We start from the raw sequence: 21,563 nt of genomic DNA on the forward strand, positions 1-21,563 counted from the left end.
AGGGCTAGTTCACAAAGCAGCATGAAGTATTCTCAAAAACTCTCAGATGAACAGCATATCACTTATTGATGTTTTGAAGAAACTAAAATTCATCTTTCTTGGTTTGTAAAGCTTTCACATTGGCCACCACCTACTCAGATCTATAGAAATACCTGAAGAGTACAACATTCACTTAAATGCTTCTCTAAGGGTTTAACAGCCATCACTTACAATGAGTTTTAGTCTTGTACTCATAATATTTATAGCCTGGTGGCTTTTCTCTTCTTGTTGCAGCCCAAGGGTGAGACCACGAGACACACAAAAAGAACCCTTTTCAAAAACCAGTCATGAAGTTACACTACGCTATCATCAGCTTAACATGAGAAGGTACTTCGTAGTTCATTCAGGCAGCACTGCTCCCTAGAGAGCATGCACAAATGTGATGCAGTTCCATTTTTGATGTCCTAAAGACAGGAAGTTTTCAGTTAATTGAGCACCCACAATTTCAGTTGTTTTTCTTACTCTTCCTGGAATGCATGACTCAGAGATGAATATAGTTCAGTCAAAAGTGGTGTATTAATTCTCCATCATTAAACTTGATTTTCCTTTTTTTTTTTTTGGTGTGGCTTCCAGCCAGATAATAAATCCATTAAGCACAATTTAGATCAACATTTTCAAATCAAGCTCTAATACTAAGCAGATGAAAGTGCAGACGGGCGTGAAAAACAAGGGGATAGGTATGTAATTATCAGATTTGCAAATGATAGCAGAGGTGTGCACAAAATTCATGTGACCAAGGTCAGAAATGCCTTCCGAATATTTAGCATTGCAAACCGCTTATTTGCTGTCAGTCAGGGCTCTTCAGGAATAGTTACAGTAGCTATATCTTTGGTGGCAAATTCACAGATGAACAGACTTTTCTGGCAGGAAGCTGTATATCAAACCTTGAATAACCCTGCGCGTGGGATTGAGTGTGTAAGCATGAAGGGATGCACATAAGCTTTCAAACAGAATGAATCAATGTGACCATCCCTGTCCAGGGTAATGGAAATAAAGCAGGAAATGGCCTTTAACCTGGAGCTGATTTCTCACAGGCTTTACAGGGATTATGAGCATTTCCCCTTTACTCCCTTGTGTATGTGAATTGTTTTGTATCTTGGGAAACACTGATGTATCCAAGGAACCAAAATTGCTCCTATGCTATTTCTTAAAACATTTTTCCTTTAAACTGTTCCTTGACCTTGATCTGAGTGCAATAACAGTGTAATACCTCACGCTAGCAGCCAACCATTGTCCACCCCAACTCCAAAGCTGACTCCTCACCTGATCTATCCGCCTGAGCAGCTCTTTCTTTTGGCGTTCCCATTCTCGCCGGTCTCTATCAAGCCTGTCCAGGAGTTCCACCTTTTCTCTGTTCCAGTTCTTCTCACTGTGCTGGATTTGCCAGCGGAGGTCCATCACCACACCGTGAGTCTCAGCCAGAAGCTTCTTATGCTCCTCTCTTTCCCGTTTAAAAGCTCCCTTTGCATCAGAAGTGACGCCTGTTTCTCCTAAGCTGTTCTCATTCTTCCCTTCCAGCTGCCATTAAAACAAAATGTTATTAAAACATCAAACTTTCTCAGGTAAAACCCAGCCTCAGGAAAGGAATTTGTGTTAGAGACTTTCTGCCCACAACAACCTACAGCAGTGTGTTACTGTATACCTCCTCACACCTCCCAGCAAAGAGACCAGCACAAAGAGACGCACTGAGATCATGGTAACCAAATTCATTTATATGGCTGTTAGCTGATGATGCCTTCTATTCCTTCTCCTTTACTTCATGCTGAGACATCAGCTCAATTAGATCAGAAGAGCTGGCTCAGAGTAATAGGATCATTGGAAAACGTAGTTGTGATGGGCTAGGAGGACTCCAACCCAACCTCATGCTTCCAGCTCTTGGCTTTGTTCTGTTTCCAACAAATCTCAAAGGTCAGAAATTACATAGCTTCTCTGGTCAATGTGGACCACTGCTGGACTGTGGTCAGAGTGAAAAAGGTGCTCAATGTCATTGTGTTAGCTCAAGAGAGGGAAGAATTTATTCCCGAAACTCGACCTTTTGTTTACAACTCAGTAGATGTGTAAATGAGTCAGGATGGGTCTGGCTCTGCAAGCAACCAAGAGAGAAGAGCCATAAAAACTCATTTCAGCCTCTGAAGTTGTCTTCAAAAGGCAGAGGCAGCAGGTTTCCTAGGAAACACTCTCCTTTAGCAGGAGGGGAGGACAGCACTTTCAAATTGTTTGAAGTAGAATGTAAGCTCAAACTCTATGAGCAAAAGGAAGCTCAGACTGGATTAGAGAGTGAAAGCTTATTTGTCTTTGACACAGCCTTCCCAAATAAATGGCAGAGAGGTCACTGCTTGAGTTGTCTGCTGAGCTGCAGAGAACAGCCTGTTACAATCACATGCATGACAGGGAGATCTTAAATACCTGCATCTTCTACCACTGATTTCCAAAGTCAGTTATTTTCAAACCAGGCAAGTAACCATAAAAATCAATTATAAAAAAGCAGCACCCTATGGACAGGTTGGATGGGGCTTTGGACAGCCTAATTTAGTGAGAGATGTCCCTGCCCATGGTGAGGGAGTTGAAACTAGATGATCTTTAAAGTCTCTCCCAATCAAAACCATTCTGCGACTGCGTAAATGTTGACATGATACTATCTTCTCTCCCTTAACCTGTTTATGCAATGTAAATTTGTGGAGCCAGAATGGTGCTGAAAACGTTTGACTCAGCTGTGTGATATTTTGTACAGGTACAGATGTTAGATACTGATGGGCCTTCGTCTGCAACTGTTCACACCCATAAAACCTTCCTGAAGGTAAATTTGACTGCAGTGGAGCGTTTCACTCAGTATTAACTCCTCAAGCTGTCAGTAAACAAACCAACAGGTAGGTACCAGACTTAGAGCAGAAGAAATAACATCAACTATGTGGGAAATCTTTTAAAAAAGCAGAAGATAATAATAGTATTTTAAAGATGGAATTCAGCTGGAAAGATTAACGGGTTAATTAAATACATATCATTCAAACATTTTTTTTTTTCTTTCCTCAAGTTCATTGTTTTACTGATGTTCCACCCAGTTAGTGGTAAAAATCCCATTGACATTGGTGGCACTGGTGAGCAGGTGGGTGCAGGAGAACAGATCAGCAGATGAGGGCATGGGGGCTGCCCATAGAAGTCCCAAAATTATTCTGCTGCCAACCACAATGCTTCCCTCCTGCCCTTTGCAATTAGTGGAGTATACCTTCCTTCTACATTCCTTGTCCATGAAGCAAAGGTAGTAATTACTTACCATAATATATTGTATGATAAAATCCAAAACCGTAAGAAACTCTAAAATGACCTAAACTATACAGTTTTCTTACATCTAAGCCTGACAGGAGCTATTTAGGACTTGTTTATTCACCTTTCAAGGGCCTTTAATGCCCCTGCAGACTTCTTGTCTTGCAATAGGAGCTCTTAGCAGATGTTGCTGGAGTGCCTGGAGTAAATCCAATCAGGCTGGAGTGCCTGGTCTCCACCTAACAACTCTGCTGTCTCCTGGGGAATAATGCCACTTGCAGTAGTAACTATGGCTAACATGCTAAGTTGCCAGACATACAAGTGTCTGCAATACATTCTTGAGCTAGCATGAAGCTCAGAAATACTAAAAGCAAACCCATACATAAAACAAATACTCTGATGCAATAGAGTTTGCATGATTACCCTATAAACCAAATTCCTTTTTCCATTTTTTTTAATCTAAAAGAAAAATAAATAGCAAAACACTGAACTCAACTTATGTTCTTTCTCCCCTTACACCACTGACTTCTTAACCACCACTGAGGAAATTCTCAGCCTTTCAGCTAGCAAACAAGAAAGGCAGTGCTCCTGAGGCCATGCTTTCCATGCAAAGAGCAGGAAAGCCAATAAGGGTGAGGAGGTGAAAGAAGGTGCTCCAGAAAAGCAATACCAGGAATGCCTGGCTGTACTGGAGTGCCTTGCCCAAGCTACCAAAACACTGTCAGTTATCCTGTGCCAGACCATTCATCTAGACCAGAGCCCTGCTGCTTGCTCCATTTGAGAAGAATATAGTAAGTACAAAGGTAACTCCGAAACCAAGGCAAACGTGAACAATTTCCTGCTGTTCTGTGATTTGGGACACAAAACATTTCCCAGTTAGAGGTGATGCCTTTACACTCAGAAGATGGCTCTCAGTGTCTGGGGAAGGCAGAACAATGCTCCTGGGAAGGAGAGTCCTTCTGTCTTTGTGTTTATGACAAGGCTTACATCATGGAGGAAGGGTCCATTGGTGGCTCCTTAGCATGAACATCAAAGGCCTAAACCTGCTGACTGGTAAGGTGGCTGGATGCCTCTCCAATAGCTCCATGGCTTATATCCCCCCTCAAGGATCTTGAAGCTTATTCATTGGTTGAAATCCTAGTGAGGGTCCATGTCCTTATGTGCCAGTTCTCAATACATGTGCTGGGTTTGTTCACAGTTCCCAGAATACTGGGATTTTTCACTTCCACCAGCTGGGGGCTGACAATTATTGCAACTCCTTATTGCTCAGACTTATCAAGATTCCATACTTAGGAGCAACCTCATTTATCTTAATCTTATCTTATCTTAAAAACAATGCCTAAGGTGCCTTCTGCCAAATAAGATGTACGTTCATTTCTGACAGCCAAGACTTTTATTTTAATGATATACACAGTGCTAAAGCACAAAAGCAGCAGGGGATAGTACATTATCAACTCCTATATGCAATGCTTTTGTAACAAAGGAGTTTTCTTCCTTCCTTTTGCTCTTTCTTTCCTATACAGAGTTCAAGCATTAAAATGCAAAATCATTGTCAGTAACCATTAATTAGGAGGTGACTCTTGAGGAAAACGTTCTTGCTAATTGACCTACTGCTTCACAAAAAAAGGTGGAAAACAGTGGCAGTGCAGACAAAAGTGGAGACTACAAAGGCCATGATTCTCTATGGGTTTGTTAGGGGCTGGACGGCCCCATAGCCCCCTATGGTGGGAGTGCTGCACAGCCTGCTGCTTCATCACTGCCAATCAAAGTGACAAAACGACATCTTGCAAGGCCCTCCTACCCTCACACCATGGCAGGCTCGGCCGTTTAGCTAAAGCTGTTGTTAGTCCACATGTTGGCACAGAACAGAAAAGTATGTTAATGTGACTACATGCAATGCTGATATTTTAGGTGTTCCTTGCTAGCTCTTCCGATCTCGATCGTTAAATTTAACCAAGAGCAAAACCCCCGTATTTTGAATCATAATCATTACTGTGAGTCAATTCCATATTTATAATATTTGTATGTGATGTTTATAATATTACTATTTTTATGTTTAGTTTTTTAACTGCTTCCTTGTAATTGTGAGCACATACAACAGACCTCAGCGGGACACGCGCACTGTTAGCACTATCCCAATTGACATTCTTAGGATATATGTGCTCTCTCTTTGCTGCTTCATAAGGGATCTCTTTTTACTGTGAAATACAAATGCAGTTTGGGGAATCTGCTGAGGAAGTCAGTTTTGTGTCTTAAATATTGATCACTTTTATTCTTTTAATTTGCTTGAAAAAAAAAATGCAAAAAGTAACACCCACAGCTCAGTAATTAGCATATGCTAGAGATTATTGCCAGTAGAGCAGTGGAGATGGCAAAGAGCCTGACAAAGCCACCAGAAGGAATGGTATAAATCTATCTTGCCCCTTGGCAGGGAGAGCAGCACTGTCCTGCTTGCCAAGCAACAACCAAAATGGCAGCCCAGGAGTAAATCACTGACGCAAACGGAACGTATAAGCTTTAAACTGGCAGTTAATTCTCAGAGTAACTTTCTCTAGGTTTAGTTCTTTGCCATCTCTAGTTTAAGGTAAAACTGTCACCCATGGTTTATTCCGGGAGGAACAAAAATGGCGATGGATTTTGTTTCTCTTTTCCAGTGACCTGCTCTCTGGAAATTTGCATGCACTAAGAAGCAGCTGATCTGAACTTAGAATTTGAATCCACGGAGAGGAAACTGCTAAAATGAAAGCTTCTTTCTTCATTCTGGGAAACAAGTTTACAGTACCTGTGCAGAAAAATAAGTGCTCACATTTCAGCTCTGTGCGTCAGAGCGAGTCTCCAGACAGTGCTGTGATGTTCAGTAAATCCTCCTAAATGCATCACCCTCTCAGCAGCAAATATTTTTATTATATCTGTCTTCTGCAGAGAAGCTCTGCAATTGCAAATCTTTTTCTCAAGATCTGAACTTACTCTTTCTCCCACTCCTCCCTTCTTCAATACGGTAAATTAGAGCTCTGAAGCCATCAGCTTTGGAAATGAACTCTTGTGGATTTTTTGCTGATTTTTTTTTTGTGTTTGGTTCAGAAATTGTACAGCTTCTGTTAACAGTAGTACACAGCACTGCAGCACCTGGCCCAGATTTTACATACATAGTCCTAATAGTAACTTAAAGCTAGAGCTTCTTCAGCACGGTACCACCCATCACTAACAGTAGCTTTGTCTGGCTGGTTTAACACTACAAAACTGATTTAATGCTTCAGAATTGTTAAGTCACTCTTTTCTCTTATGCATCAAATACCGCAGTTCTTATTTGCCAAGGCACAGTGATGAGATAGTCGTCAACATGCCAACACCAAGACATTCTCTCTCTTATAAATGCCAGTAAGTACAGACACCTGCAAGCCTCATTACTGTAGCTGATACGTTACCAGCCAGCTGTTCTGAGAATATATAGCTAGAAGAGGCTCAGTTCCTTCATTTTTACTTATGTTACACAGCATCTACTAACAAGCACTCGTACTGGGACAACTGGAAACCAAGAGGCAACCCATGACTCAAAGCATTGCCCAGGCTTCAGGGGGGGCTTTCAGGCACCAGGCTAAAATGAATAAATATAGCAGTTCTCCTGACTCTCAGAGCGTCATTAAGTGACTCCAGCATCCTTCCAGGGTGCTGGATGTGGGACAGTACCTGTTCCAGGTGGCACTTCAGCTCAGTCATTTCCACCTCCCAGGCTGCCTTGTCCAGGGCATACTGCTGCTGGAGCCCATGGCGCTCGCGCTCATCGTCCCGCAGCTCTGAGCGGAAGTCATCCAGCAGGCCCTTCACAGCGCTCAGCAGCTTCCGATTCTCAGTCGCCTGCCAGAACAAAGCAAAATACATGTTGTCATCAGACGCCTTCAGCCTCCAGTTTCATCTGTAAGAGGAAAAAATATGCCTGCAGGTCCATTGCAATAGCAATGCCTTCTGTGCCTACTTTTTCTCGCTAGCCCTGATTCTGAAGCACCCATGCAAAGATGTGAGTCACACTGAAGAAGGCGCTGTGCACCCTTCTGGATTGAGGCCATCTCTAATAATGTTCTTTCAATACAGTAATCCAAGACTAAGGTATCGTTGCTGAGATTTCTTGGGTAGTGCTCATCTCATACATACACTCAATGGCTCAGCATCAAATCTCAAGTATTTGCAAACTACAAAGAATGAAAAGTGACTTGCTTTTAAAGCTTTTTATATTATCAGACAAAATTACACGGGGAAAAGCACGAGAGGTTTTGATTTGAGTATCTTTGCTAAGGTGTTTCACTAGTCTGCGCTTCACAGTTGTCCTCAGTTCCAGGCAGCTACGCACAGGTTACCTCTGCAACAGTACCCACTTGGGTATTGAAGTCACAAATGCCAATTAGGCTACTTTTCCTCCTGCAGAACAGGATCAAAGCGCAGATCCCATTCACACCTTGTTGAGAATGCCTTGGTCATAGTTAGAATGGTCTCTGTGCTGTTGCACTAGCCAGAAGCAAAGAACAGAGACAAATTAAAAGTCTAGCCTAATGATGACATCTGACCTTGGCAAAAATACTGAAAGACACAGATATATGTGCATCCAAAATCTCTGAAGCTTTTTTTTTTTCCCTTAGTTTTGGCATAAAACTCTGTGAAGATTTGCAAAAACTGACATTTTGATGTTTTTAAAAGATTCATTCTGGATCATTAAACAAAAGGTATCCTCCAATTTATTTTTTTTTCAGCAATTGAATTAGGAAACAGAAATGTGCAACATGATTTATTTATCTAAGATTTTAATCAAACGCTCCCAACGAATCTCTCAAAGACCAAGGAGCAGCCAGAGATTGTATCTGACAAGTTATTCTGAACAGAAAAGACTTTTAAGAAAATTATTATTGATTAGCAGGCACAGCGTGAGCAATAAAAATGGGAAAGCTTACTCAACAAACTCATCATTTAATCACCTAGTTTTTATGAACACACCAGCTTCCTTGGAAAAACCTAACTCAAATTAGCTGTTTCGATCCTTGTATGAGAGTCTAATTCATTCTATTTTATATTTATTTTGTTCAAGTGGAGGCTTCCTGCAATTCCTCTTTTCTGGTGTGTCATGAAGTACATACACAGGGACTTCATTGCAGGCAAATCCAATAAACGGACGTTCAAAAAATCTAACTAGCTTTTTAAGCATTTTTTTTTTCACCCAATGACAACACACACAGCATTTTGGGCATACAGCTAAGTTGGTTTCATGTGCTGACCAGATTTTTGACATCACTGACCCCACCTCACCCCTTCCCGTAATCACTAGTGAGACATGCCACAGAACCTTTTTTTTGTTCTTTAAGAAACAAACAAACAAGCAAGAGTGCTCTACTTTTTCCAAGCCATTTGGTTCATCAGCAAAAAAAAATGCCAGACGCAGGGAAATGACTGCAGGTGCTCACTGACTGATGTATAATTTGTTTGGGCTAATGAAATGTGATGGTGTATAATGCGGGGTTTTATAAGAAACACACTCACAGAAGCAGAATTAATTCCATTAACATTTAATGCCAATTAGCAGTTTGCTGCTATACAGCAGCGGTCTTCATCATGCATATAAGATCTCCTGCTTTGCAATACGGAATGAGATTTTATGTTTTCACCATGAATTCTCATTCTGATACCCAATTAAGGCTAGATTCTCCAAACATCTCAAGCCCGTTGTGTAGTAATCAGAATAAGAGCTCTTTTGAAGATTTGTCCTTAGTGTCACAGTGGGAACTGCTGGGTACTGAGCGCTTCAAATTCCGGCCTCACTCGCTTTTGAATACCCTGACCCCACATGTTTATGAAGTACTTTTATTCAGGAGCCACATTCTGTGCTTTTGGTATGCTTTATTTGGCAAAGTAATCAAAAGGCTGCACAAGGGAAATGAGGCAGAAGAAAAATAAACCCGAATACAACTGAAGCAAGCTACATCCCTCATTCCCGTGCGTATACTTTTTAGCTCTGGAGTACTGCAAAATTAGGTTTTGTGAGGAAAGAAGTGATAGACTAGTACAGAGAGGTGTCAAAAGAGCCTCATTACAGGTTTGTAGCCTACTGGGATGAGGACACGCATTATTTCTTGAGGTATTACATCAATGTCACTGTTATGAAGACAAGTACCCCAGGTGCCCCCTGGGCTTGCTGAGATTTTAATTAACTTGCCAATATATATCCAATTTTGGTTACATACTCCCAATTCCTGCAGAGGTGTCTCTTTTGCATGGCTTTGTATTTACAATTTGAATTTGGAGAGTTCCGCGAGACTGTTTTTCTGTTTTGCCAAAATAGACTGTACTGAGAGAACAGATGAAGTACTTCTCAGACAATGTGCTCTGAAATACAACATTTACATCTAGACACGTCTGAGATTTCTGCTGGTGAAACTGCCAAACAGCTTCTGCGTAAGTCCGGTAGATATCAAACAAAGATTGGTACAGTTTTCATGTTCCTCCCAGAGATGTCATGCAAGCAGAAGAAAAGAGGCATGACTGTGATTCCCTGGGCAGGCTACCATGCAGATCTGCCTCTGTAGGACTGACCAGTTACTGCAATTCCAAGCACAGAGGAATCTGACTGACTCACAGCTGGTCTAGGACAGAAGAATTACAGAAGCCTTGTTGCCTCCACAGTCCAGAATTTATGTGTGAAGGGAACAACAGCTGAGAACAAGTAAAAGCTTCATGTAGGAAACGTCAATTAAATTCCATGGTCTGGTATTACAAACTGTTTAGTAGAGCACTCAGTTAAAAACACAAAGTCAGGAGCCTAAACAAGCAAACAAGGACTGCGTGTTTCTGTATAGTCAGAGATCACAGAATCACAGAATCGTAAGGACTGGAAGGGACCTCTGGAGATCACCCAGCCCAGCTCCTGCTAAAGCACTTCCCTACAGCCGGTGGAACAGGAAGGTGTCCAGGTGGGTTTTGAATATCTCCAGAGAAAGAGACTCCACAACCTCTCTTGGCAGCTGTTTTAGTGCTCTGTCCCCCTTGCAGTGAAGAAGGCCGTTCTCACGTTCAGATGGAACTTTCTTTGTTCTGGTTTGTGCTCGTTGCCCCTTGTTCTGTCACTGAGCACCACCAAAAAGAGCCTGGCCCCATCCAGCTGACTCCTGCCCATTAGATATTTATAAACATTGATATAAGTAAAAGTGAAGCCACATCTTGATGCAAATCATTTTAGTATAGTTAGGTCTTAATTACTATTCCTCTGGGCTTTTCCTTAGCTATGCTTTGAAAACAAGTACTGTGTGAGCAAAAAAAGGTCTAATTGGGGATTTTCTTGACCTCCCTCCACCATCACCAATACATGAGAGTGTATTGCTTTTTAATGCTTTTTCCACTGAAACACAAATGAATAAACTCTTTTCTTCTTACTTCCCTGATCTTACACAGCCAACAGACATTTCACTCTTTCTACTCAGCTGTAGCAAAGCACTTGCTTTTCTGCAGCCAATTCTCCCTCATCTCTTACTACACACATTGAAACGTCCATTTACAGCAAGCCCACAACAAGCCCTGATTTGCCTGCTTGTCTTCTGACCTTCATCAGACCTCCTTTGTGGCTCTTGAACCTTGCTATTTTCTTGCCTGACACCTTATGCAGTGTGCCCTCGCTATCAGCTGAGGGACAGCACCACCTCCATGGGGAGCCACGTAAAAATCCTAGACAAGAGAGACATGTATTTTCCATCAAGCTGAGTACCACAAATCACAATAATATAAAATCAGAGACTGCTTTTTTAAGGTCTTGGGGTTTATAATTTTTCTCAGGGCAATTTCACTCTCCACGCAGGGTAAGAAAGTCAGCAACAGGAATGCAGGCTGAAAATACAAGCCATTAAATGTTAAAAATAAGAATGGATTACCTCAAGTTACAGGAAGCCTTTTCTTTTTTCTGACCTAGTTCTCTCAACTACTCCTAGACTATTTCAAGATTTCCTTCCTAATGTGAAACAAGCACTGATGCATTTCATCTTGCAGAAGCAGCAACTTATGGCTCTCCTGGGCAGCGGCAAAACTTGGAGACTTCCAGCTTCACCACTCACCCTGAGCTCCTCATATAAACATTGCTTACTTCCAGCTGAGAGTTTAATGGACCTACAGAAGACCTTCTCCAAACATCTGCGTGTTTATTTTCAGTGCAGTCTGAACGTGTTGTACTCAGACAGTGTTGTACTCACAAATGGGTGCTACTGAGTCCACCCTTCAGAAAGGATGTGCTCTGGGTCTTCTGATGCTCTCAGAGCTTTTCGACCTTAGACTACAGAGGTGAAGTGGTTTCTCACTCTAGTTTTGTTTAGTTAATGGATGCATTAACAAGCTTGCATTTTGGGATCACATGTGAATTACGCAGAGCTGCCATTTATAGGAGAAAGCCTATAATGCGTGTAGAACAAGGTCCAGGTTTTTGAGGTTGCTGAGTGTGGGAAAGGAAGTTTGCAGGACCAAGATGTCCACCATAGCAGGACAGACAATTCAAGCCCAAATGATACTGAGGTGCTTGAGGAGAACCTTGAGGGCATGGAAGGTGTGCACTCAGTGACTCCTCTGTCACCATCCTCCAGAAGACACTTCCAATGTTTGAATCAGAATTAACCTACACTAAGGCTTCCTATTTCTGTGCCAGCGTATAATCATAATCCCTTCTTGCCGTTGACAAATACAAGCCCCTTTTCACCTGCTATACAAGTCCCTTTTCACCTGCTGCTGGATAGTAAATATAGTGTTTCTTCTGAAGGTTCAGCACTCTATAATGTACAGAGAGTGAGCAAAACATGTAACAGTGCTTGAAATGGGAAATATTCAGCAATCTCCCTCACCTCGCACTGCTGAAACACCACTTTTTCTCTTGGCTGGAAGGCAAGAAATCTATTTTACTTTCCGAGGTCCATTTGGATATTATGCACTATTCAATATCAAGAAGGGTAGTGAGATTTGGTCTGTTCCTATGGCTCATTCGTTTAAGCAAGATTAGCTGGAACTGCTTCATTAGAACATCTTGAAAAGTTTATTAAAATTAATTATATGAAATTCTGCTTCCCAGTTCTACCGCTTCAGTTGAGATTAATGTTAAAGCAATGGCTATTTCAAAGAGGACATAATTTATTTGTATGCTTTTGGTCATTTTAAGACATATCTATGGACAGTTAGTATACAACAGAAGCTGTATCAAGATAGCATGAGGGTGTACGTTTATTCTACTCTTTTTAGATCAAGTCAGTGTTCAGATATAATGCAGTTAAATGACCTACTCGGGAACCTTCTTCAGTCTCTGCCAGAGAAGAGTGTGCCAAAAGGATGGGTCTGGGTGGCTGGCAAGTTATGTCCTGAAGAACAGCCATGTCTGACCTGCCATAGGATTAGTAACACTAGGTCCTTTCCAGATGTCAAACTGATCTATTTATTATTACCTTGGTAGCACACATCACAGAAAATCTTAGCCAGAGTATAGCTGTCAGCTAGAACTATTCAAAGGGAAAGTGAAAGAGTATATAAATACAAAGCAGAATATGAAGTGGCATAAACACTTTGGGTTTTTTTTTGTTGTTGTTGTTCTTCAGTGTCTTTAATTCAGACAGAAATTGTACATGAAGTTATGCCTCAGATTAGTGAGGTTGGTTGCAATGCAGCTTATGCATCTCCAGAGCACCAGCCTAACCTTACTAAAGGACAGAGATTTACTTCTTGCTGTGTATCTATTAGACCATATAGACGATAAATAAACAGATTGTATGTCCTCCTGAGAGTCTGGAGAATTCAAGACAGAGAACTGAAATGAAAAGACACCATCCCCAGAGCCTGCAGTGAGACCAGCAAAGTAACACAGTCACAGGGACACAAGTGCCTGAGCGGTCTCGCCCTGGAGGAGGCTCCCCAGTCTGGGCACGGCAGAGACTGAGCATAAGGAATAAACCTTCAAGACTTTTTTTATTAGATTTGTGTTTTGCACAGAGTTCTTGTTCCGTTCGCCTTCTGACTGCAAAAAATATAAGGTGTATATGAAGAACAGATAAAAGCCTTAACTTTGTCCCCTTTGCATGTGTAGTGCTATTGGTAGGACTGCTGGTATACTCAATGCAAAAAGCAAAAAGCTGGCATACGTGGCACGTGTAGGCAGAGCACCGGAGATGTCAAGGAAAAGTCAACATGATTTGCTTTTAGGTATCTAAAAACAAGTCCAGTGACAGGAAGGAACTTTTGCATTGCTTTCTCATCATCTCTAAGGAAAACATTAAATAAAGGTACTAGTTTCTTAAATAATTTAAAGGAAACAAAATCACCTCTACTCACTAAAAGCTTGACAGTAGAATACAATAGATGTGCTCAGAAAGAGGAGCATGTGAATTCTGCAAACCATCACATACCGATAGATGTTTCTGGGCAAACAGCCATAGGAGGAAATAGGATTTTTCACTGATAGCATCTGCCAACAGGAGAACAGTAATCACATGACTCCTGATTAAATATAAATATAATGGACAAAGTCCATTGTAATTGCTGTGCAGCTAGCAGTATTTTTACAAGTGTGATTTTAGGTGACTTAGTAAAGCAGCAGAAAAAAAATGAATTCCCTTGGAACATCCACAGTTTCCATTCCTAGGATATGTTATACAAATGGTATGGTACCTGCTTCTGCTGCTGCAGTAACTCTGCAGTCTGCAGCTGTGGTCTGTGATCCGCACTCTCCCCAGTGGGACGCTGGGAGAAATCTGTCAGTGCAAACACAACATCCTCTTCCTCCTCCTCTCGCTCTGCATCATCCGCCTTCTGCTCAGACTGAATGCCAAATTCAGGGAGGGCTTCAAGATGCTCAGTCTGAAATGCAAGAGATGGGACACAGCAACACTCTCTTGGCCAGTTACTGAGGTAGAGAGAAACGCAGTGTGGTGGATATGGTCTGCCATGCATCAATGAAAAGCTATACAGAACACTGGTGGTACTGTATAATGAAAATGCAGAGATCAGGCAGCATCCCAATCTAGCACTGCATATTCTCTACTGCGTTAGCAAATCATTTGCCACCAGTAATGACTGGAGATGCGTTGATTGTAAATTACCCAGTCAAAAATCCAAACAATAAGAAAATGAAAGCTCTTCTGATACTAGAAGATAAGCTATTTTACACACATCAAATTAGTACTGCTGAAATAAAGTAGAATGGAATTATTTTTAAATAGATACTTAGCCCTTGTTTCTTACTCATTATACCACAGCACCCTTACATACAGAATACAAAACAGTGGAGCTACTCCTACTAGATCTGAAAGTTTAATTGTTCTGCCAAATGTAGCAAAAGACTGAAAGACACTTGGTATATAAATACCTGAAATAGTGAAAAAATTACTTAGCTGCCTTAGCAGAATGTTTCAGAACTGCATGATCCTGCAGGATAATTCTATGATTCCCAGAAATTCTGGTTAAAATGTCAGAATGGATAGGCACATTTTTCTTGTTACGTTTCCTTTGTGCAAGATATCTGAAGCGAACTGTAATTCTGGGTATGCAGCTTGACATGACATAGCAGCGCCTTTTGTACAGTGCACTTTCTGCCATCACATCCCTGCTAAGATGTGTTAGCTTTGGGATTCCAGGTTGTTAATGTGCTCTTGAAATTCCTTATCTTAATTCAGTTGCTACTCGGAAAATTACTTTGATGACTACTGGTGTACTGCTGCTGGTGGTGATAGACGTGTGTATGAAGAAAAGGAACAAACAAGAATGATTCACCGTGAGTTCCCACAAGACTGTATAATTCTCTTGCCAACATGAAAACAGAGCTTCCCTCCATCTGTATTACTGAAGGCTTTATAAGGAACATATTGCGCACAGTGACAAAAATGACAGCACTCAACCCATCTAAACAGATTTGACTCCATCAGCTCACTAAGATACTTTTCTTTCCAAAAATTATTCAGTATTATTATCTTAGAGACCTAATTAAATCTTCATTTACTGTCGGAGATTTTTTTTTTTAAGGCCAAATGCTTGTACTAGTTAAGGGTTTAGATTTAAAGATAGGTGATGCGTAACGGAGATATAATGCAAGATATCCTCTAACACAAGCAGTAATAAGAAAAACCCTTGTGTTTTATTTGAATCCTCTTAAAATCTAAGTTTACGTACAGTTGGTGATGCTACATCATATTTAAAATCTACAGTTAAAGAAGCAACATCCAGTGCAATTTCATTGGGTTAGTGGTGGTGGGCCAGTTACCTCTAGTATGTCCTCCCCATCATCCTCCATCCGCTTGCCTTGCCGCCAGTGTTTCAGCAGCCACTTCAGTTTGACATATACAAGGAAGGTGTCCTGCTTGAAATGCCTGAGTTCTTGCTGCAGCAAACTCTTCTCCTGGCTCCAAGTCTTTTCTTCCAGTTTGTTCTGCAAAGTCAAGCTCTGCACTTCCAAGTCTTTCCTCCTCAAGGTCTGCATATGCTCCTCTTCCAGCTTTAATGGAACAACAGACACCGTGTCAATGTGCTGGTGGTCTCCAGGATTTAGATTTTGTTGGCTGAGACAAATTTAAATATCTCATTTTTATGAGCCGTGGATAGTTATTCAGTTTGGCTCAACAAGTTCCTCAGCAGTTATGACTGTCATGCTGAGGAAATTAGGGGACAGCAGCCAATAAACTTAGCTTAGATAACCATATCCAAGTAACGTGCCATGGAATTGGACAATTTGTTTACTCTAAGGATGCAAGAGAATTCTGCTTTTGCTTAAATGCTTTATACCCATCAAATTTTCTTCCCTCTCTTGATTGTATCCCTGCAGTACATTCCCGGAACAGGCACCACTCTAAGTGCTACATACATCACATCTGCTAAATGTATTTGAAGCTATTTCTAGGAGGTGGGACTGCAATTGCCCTTCAGACAACCTGAAATATTATCCTAATCTCCCTGGCCACAGACTCATCCCTTTCTCTGTGAACACATCTCCTTCTCCTTCTAAAAGGGCAGTGGTCCCCATAGACCTGCATCCAGTATCTCAGATACAGCTAATGGTCCTTGTCCTTCGCTCTTGTAGTTCATATTCAGATGTCTCTGAACCTAGAAAACAAATACTTCTAGGTCAGGGACACAGGCAGAAACTGAAGAGACAGCAATAGGCTGCAACTTGGCCTTCAATATTTAGTTTTAGTTTTAGTACCAGAAGTACCAGTTTTAGTACCAGAAGCACCAGGAAAAGATCACTGTTCGTAGCTAACATATCATTACATTTCTTTCAACACAAGCCAATCTGAAACAATATTCTTTAAATGTGACTTCTCCCTCAATACGTCAAAATCAAACCACTACACATCACTGGCCCCATAACACTTGTACAAGTTTGCTGTACAGGATTTCTTCTTCTATATGGATGAGATGGCATTTCCCCTTCAACCAAGCTGTAGTTCTGATTCATCAAGAAAGGTCAGTCAGAAAAGGGGCTCAGAGCCACTGCTTATAGATGCCAGTTTCTACAAGTTTCCATTTTGTAGAAGAGCTTTTCCCTTGCCCTACCAGCTCCATAGATGAAAACTATGAAAGCCAAAGTAAACTAACGACCATAATGATTTAAGGAACATACCTTGCAAGAAACAACACACGAGGATAAAGAATGCTTCATGGATTCTTTTTCTGGAGCCCCTAGCACTTAGTACTGCTAGCAAATACATGCCTGGTTTTCATGGCAACCTTCAGGTGCTACTGTTCCATACTAGACTGTTCACTAAGGACTCTCCTGCCCTTTAAACCATGCACTCTGGCATAACACAAATTTACAACATCTACGCAACTATGCATTAATACATCCATAACATTGATCTAGATGATTTGGACGATTTTTATAATAAAAAATTGATAAATAAATAATTATTTAAGGAACTATAAGCCTTGTAAAATATTCCTGATTAAATTATTCACAGCAGTTGCTAACTCATATGGATTTAAAATGCATCTTAAAAGTAGTCTGAAACAATATCAGATATAATGGCCCAAGAAAACATACATGCAACTCCTGATGACACTCATGGGGACTATACACTGCTACCACACACCAGTGTAATGTCATTAAATACTGCAAAAAAATGTGAGTAAAAAAGGAGTTCTTTCTTTTATATTTAAATTTAAGGGAATAAATGAACAGATTTTGTGTTAATGCAAATTCTTCCACCAAATGAGGCTATGGTTAAATACAGCAAAGATCTATGAGTCATTTCCACCAGAAATCCTGGAAGATGATAAAAAAAAGGAATAATATCAACAGGATGGCCATAATCTGGAAAAAAAAAATCCAGGAGATACTTTCATTATTCTATTTCTACTAGCTGAAAGCATGAATGGTTAGCTTTGATTTTGCTGCATTTCTCATTGTTTTCACTAGCTGTTACGATCTAAATCCATGTAGTCACAGGTTCTTGCAGAAAGTCCTGGTGGAGATAGCAGAATATTTTTGTGCTTTTTCAATGGGTAGCTATTGCAAAAGAAAATAACTTGGAGGCAGACATAACATCCAAAAAGCATTCATGGCCAAGGCAACTAGGAAGGAAATCAATTTATGGGTTGCCTTCAAAAGCCTCCATGAAGAAACTCCTATTGAGATCAACTGAAAATTAAAGCCACTTATCAAAAATGAGAGATACCACTTGGGCATAATGAGATTAGCTGGCACAAGGATAAATACTTAACATTATGCAGTAATTGTGCTGAATTTAGTCTGTGAGTAAATTTAAAAACGAAAACTTCTTTTAAGAGCTGAACAGCCTGCAAAAATGATTAACAGTTGTTTGTTTTTGCTTTAGGAGCTAGAGACCACAAAAGGATTAGCTCATATGTTCCAACCTTCAAAAAAGCAGGCAAACCCATACAACAGACTATGATTTGTTCACCAATTACAGATAAGAGGTTAGAAACATGGGGCACTGAGGGATACAAAAGATCCTGTTCTGTGTCTCAGTTACTAAAGTACAACTCCTCCAGCTTCAGAGAAAAGTTGGGTTTTCTTTGGCCTAGGAGGGGTCTGAATAAGGCACAGAACCCAACATGCCCCCAGAGATCAAATGTACACTTCCTGTCCTCACAGAGAGCTGAAAGGGCTGATATAACCTCCTCTGCACTATTCCATATCCCTGCCTCAACTTCCACTCCTCCATTGAGGAGGCCATCTGGCAGGGTACCCCCCTTACAGCTCATTCTTGGCCAATGCCGTGGACTCTTTCTAACACAGTCTACACACAGGAAGACAAAACTCCTCTCCAACAATCGGAAAAATCAGATTCAAATTAGCAAAACAGGTTTGTGCTTGCATTTCCCCAGCCTCCAAGCTCTCCCAGGGAGCTCAACAAGGCTCCATCAGGACAGCATGGTCCACACCACGCGTCATGGCCACACGTCTCCCAGCAGCCGGGTTTCGTATTTACCTGAATGATCTTTTCTGTAAACTTTTCTTGCTCCTCCTGGTGAAGTCTTGTCTCCTGCTCAAGCTGAGCCTGAAGCTCCTGTATCGATACACTCTGTACAGGTAAAACATGGGAACCCCTCAGCTGATCAGCAGGACAAAGGGATGGGTTTAGCGGAAAATGGGTTTCGGTTGTGGAAAAAGAGGGAAAAAGAGAAGAACCGCAGGACAGACATCTGCATAACTCATGGTTATCAACAGTTAAAACCAAAGCACAGTGTGCAAATAAAGTGCAATGTCCTAAGTGTGTGTGGAAACGTCCTGTGTGGCTTCTAATGAGGGCTAAAGCTGTGATGCTGGTGCTGCCTGTAGCATTCCTTCCTTCAGGCCTCTGCTCCAGGATGACACAAGGAAGTGAAACAGCTCACCATGAATGCCATCTGCCAGACCAGCTCATATCTGCAGGATTCCACATTTGGTACCATATATTACTATGATAATCAGAGCTATTGAATTTTAACATCTCTGCAGAAGATGTATCCAATGTACACATTTTGCACCTTATTATTTATTCATTTGCAATACTTCTGATTAGACAGTTAATGGAATAGCATTCATTAAAGCAATTGAGCATATAAAGTTCCTTTCTTCAGACACAGAACAGCTCTCTGCACAAGTCGACTTAATTCTGCAATTTCTACTCAAAATAAGTGCTCCACAAATGTCATGGTGACAAGTTAGGTGAGCCTGGGATCTCACCGTTACCCTTAAGGATCTCTCTTTTAGGTCAAACGCTTTTTTAATCTTAATAATTTCAATTTTACTTTGAATATAAGTTTGGCACCCCATCCACTTTGCTCCTGACAGTTGCTTAATTCAAAAATAAAGACCTAAGAAGGCAGAGTCACAGACCTTGCTATTTATGCTGCACCCATTAATCTTGTGGCACTTAGATTCCTGATCAGCACTTTCTGTGTCCTCCATTTTGTCTCTCTCACTTTGGATGCTTCGCCTGCCTCAGCGTGCTGCTCAGCCAGGCTCTCTGCATGCACCGGCAGTGCCACCCCAGAAAACACTCTGCCACCAAACACCTGCTTCTCTGAGTAAAGACACTCTGAGAAGAGATCCCCTCAGGCTTCAAAGCACAATTCCAAATTCTCTGCTGGCCAGTGTCCAGTAGGCTGCAGCCTCAGCAGCTGCAAGGCCTTAAAGCTGGCTGTGAGACTGCTCTCAGAGGATGAATTGCCTCCCTCCTGCCCCGTGTCCCTTCTCCTCTCTCTTCTGAAGAGCAAATTCAGCCACTGCTGCTGTGGCAGCCCTACTGGGGCAGTTTTGATTATTCCAAAAGTATTTGTCTGCAGAGCAGATGTTCCTCTCCTCCTCTAGGGAAGAAACTCTGTGGAGGAACAGAAGTCACCTACGTTTACTTTCTGAGCCCTCTAAGTTCCTTCTCCACTGGACAATTGATACTGATGTAGAGCCTGATCTAGCGGTTGGTAACCCCACCCAGGGCAGGGAGCTGAAACTGAATGATCTCAAAGCTCACTTCCAACCCAAGACATTCTATGATTCTATGATACCCTCATTGACTTGTGCACGTCTGTGTTGTATGTGAAGAAGTGACACTTTCAGCGTTCCAAAAGTCATCAGAAGGTGACCAAGAGTGAGCTGACATATTAACTGTCTCACCTACTCTTTAGGTACGTGGTAAACAAGAACCAGCGCACCTAGTTAATTCAGGTGTAACTTTAAAAATGTGTTTTCCCTCTTTCTGTGAATTCAAAATCAGTCAGAATTGTGCCAAGCCTATCTGACAGAAAGAGTTACACATGGCAACTCCCTCCCATGGGTAATAATCATGTAAAATAATCTTGTAGTATGCCTCAAGAAATGAAAACAGCACAGTTCTTGTAAAAATTCATATGTTGTTAATTTAAAATATACATGAAGTATAACTGATCTTAGCGTGACTCTCCCTACAATCATAGGACTACATATTTTGGCAGCTAGAAAGGTAATTTGTTGTTGGACTCCTGAAATTAGAAACTGAATCAAAGCAGCAAAAGCTTTTACCAGAAAGGTAAGGTTTGAATTTTTCACTATTCACTTCACAGTTGTGTTTTCCAATGAACAACAATTTGCTACAAGATCATATGTTGCAATTTAGACTAATGCTAATTGGGATTACACAGTTGCACATACACTGGGAATATCTTTATGTCTGCAAAATTAGAACATGAAAATGATAAACTGGTGCAGTTTTTTAAGAAACACGCAGCCCATGCAAAGCCAAGTTCCAGGGAACCTGGGCACTAGGATTATGTGATAGCTTCTGAAATTACTAGGAAGAGATTAAATGCATCATAAAGGCAAATACACTATTACATGCACACTTAAGAGTGTAAATCCTTTTACAATTGCTTTGCCTGTTTAAGTATGATATATTTTTATGAGTGGTAAATGTGTTGAAAAGCAGTTAATGCATGACTGCAGAGCTGCACAACATTCTTCTTCTAGCACAACCCGAGGGCTCTTCATAGCCTATCATCTCACATAATGTCACGTCTATTAGGAGCAGTGGGATTAGTACTGCTCAAATCAAGGGAGATAAGGCTGCTTAAGGGCCTAATGGATTACTGCTAAATGTCTGGATAATAAATGAAGAATACATAAAAATGTATCAAGTGATATTTATATATGCAGCTCAGGCACCTGACAGTGCATTGCTGGATGCTTGTATGCTCCATATAATCAGCTGGGTGCGGCCTGTGGCACAACTGTGGTTTTGTTTTGTTTTGGAAAACAACCCTGCTACAAAATCAACACAGAAGTTGATATCCTGCTGACT

General features: G+C 41.1%; 1 protein-coding gene across 7 annotated transcripts in view; it reads right to left on the bottom strand.

The window, feature by feature from the left end:
* Positions 1-21,563, bottom strand: part of MTCL1 (microtubule crosslinking factor 1) — a 102,223-nt gene that overhangs the window by 15,991 nt on the left and 64,669 nt on the right. For 5 of the 7 annotated variants that reach the window (XM_040687922.2, XM_040687905.2, XM_046938082.1 and 2 more), the window contains 5 exons: positions 18,738-18,830; positions 15,551-15,781; positions 13,963-14,151; positions 6,988-7,155; positions 1,303-1,557 (listed from right to left, as the gene is read on the bottom strand). In XM_040687922.2, coding sequence (XP_040543856.2) covers positions 1,303-1,557; positions 6,988-7,155; positions 13,963-14,151; positions 15,551-15,781; positions 18,738-18,830 — 936 coding nt within the window. The remainder of the gene's footprint in view (positions 1-1,302; positions 1,558-6,987; positions 7,156-13,962; positions 14,152-15,550; positions 15,782-18,737; positions 18,831-21,563) is intronic. The other 2 variants (XM_040687948.2, XM_040687996.2) reach the window with 1 other exon arrangement.

The sequence above is a fragment of the Gallus gallus genome, chromosome 2 (assembly GCF_016699485.2).
Source record: "Gallus gallus isolate bGalGal1 chromosome 2, bGalGal1.mat.broiler.GRCg7b, whole genome shotgun sequence".
Classification (NCBI taxonomy): Eukaryota; Metazoa; Chordata; class Aves; order Galliformes; family Phasianidae; genus Gallus; species Gallus gallus.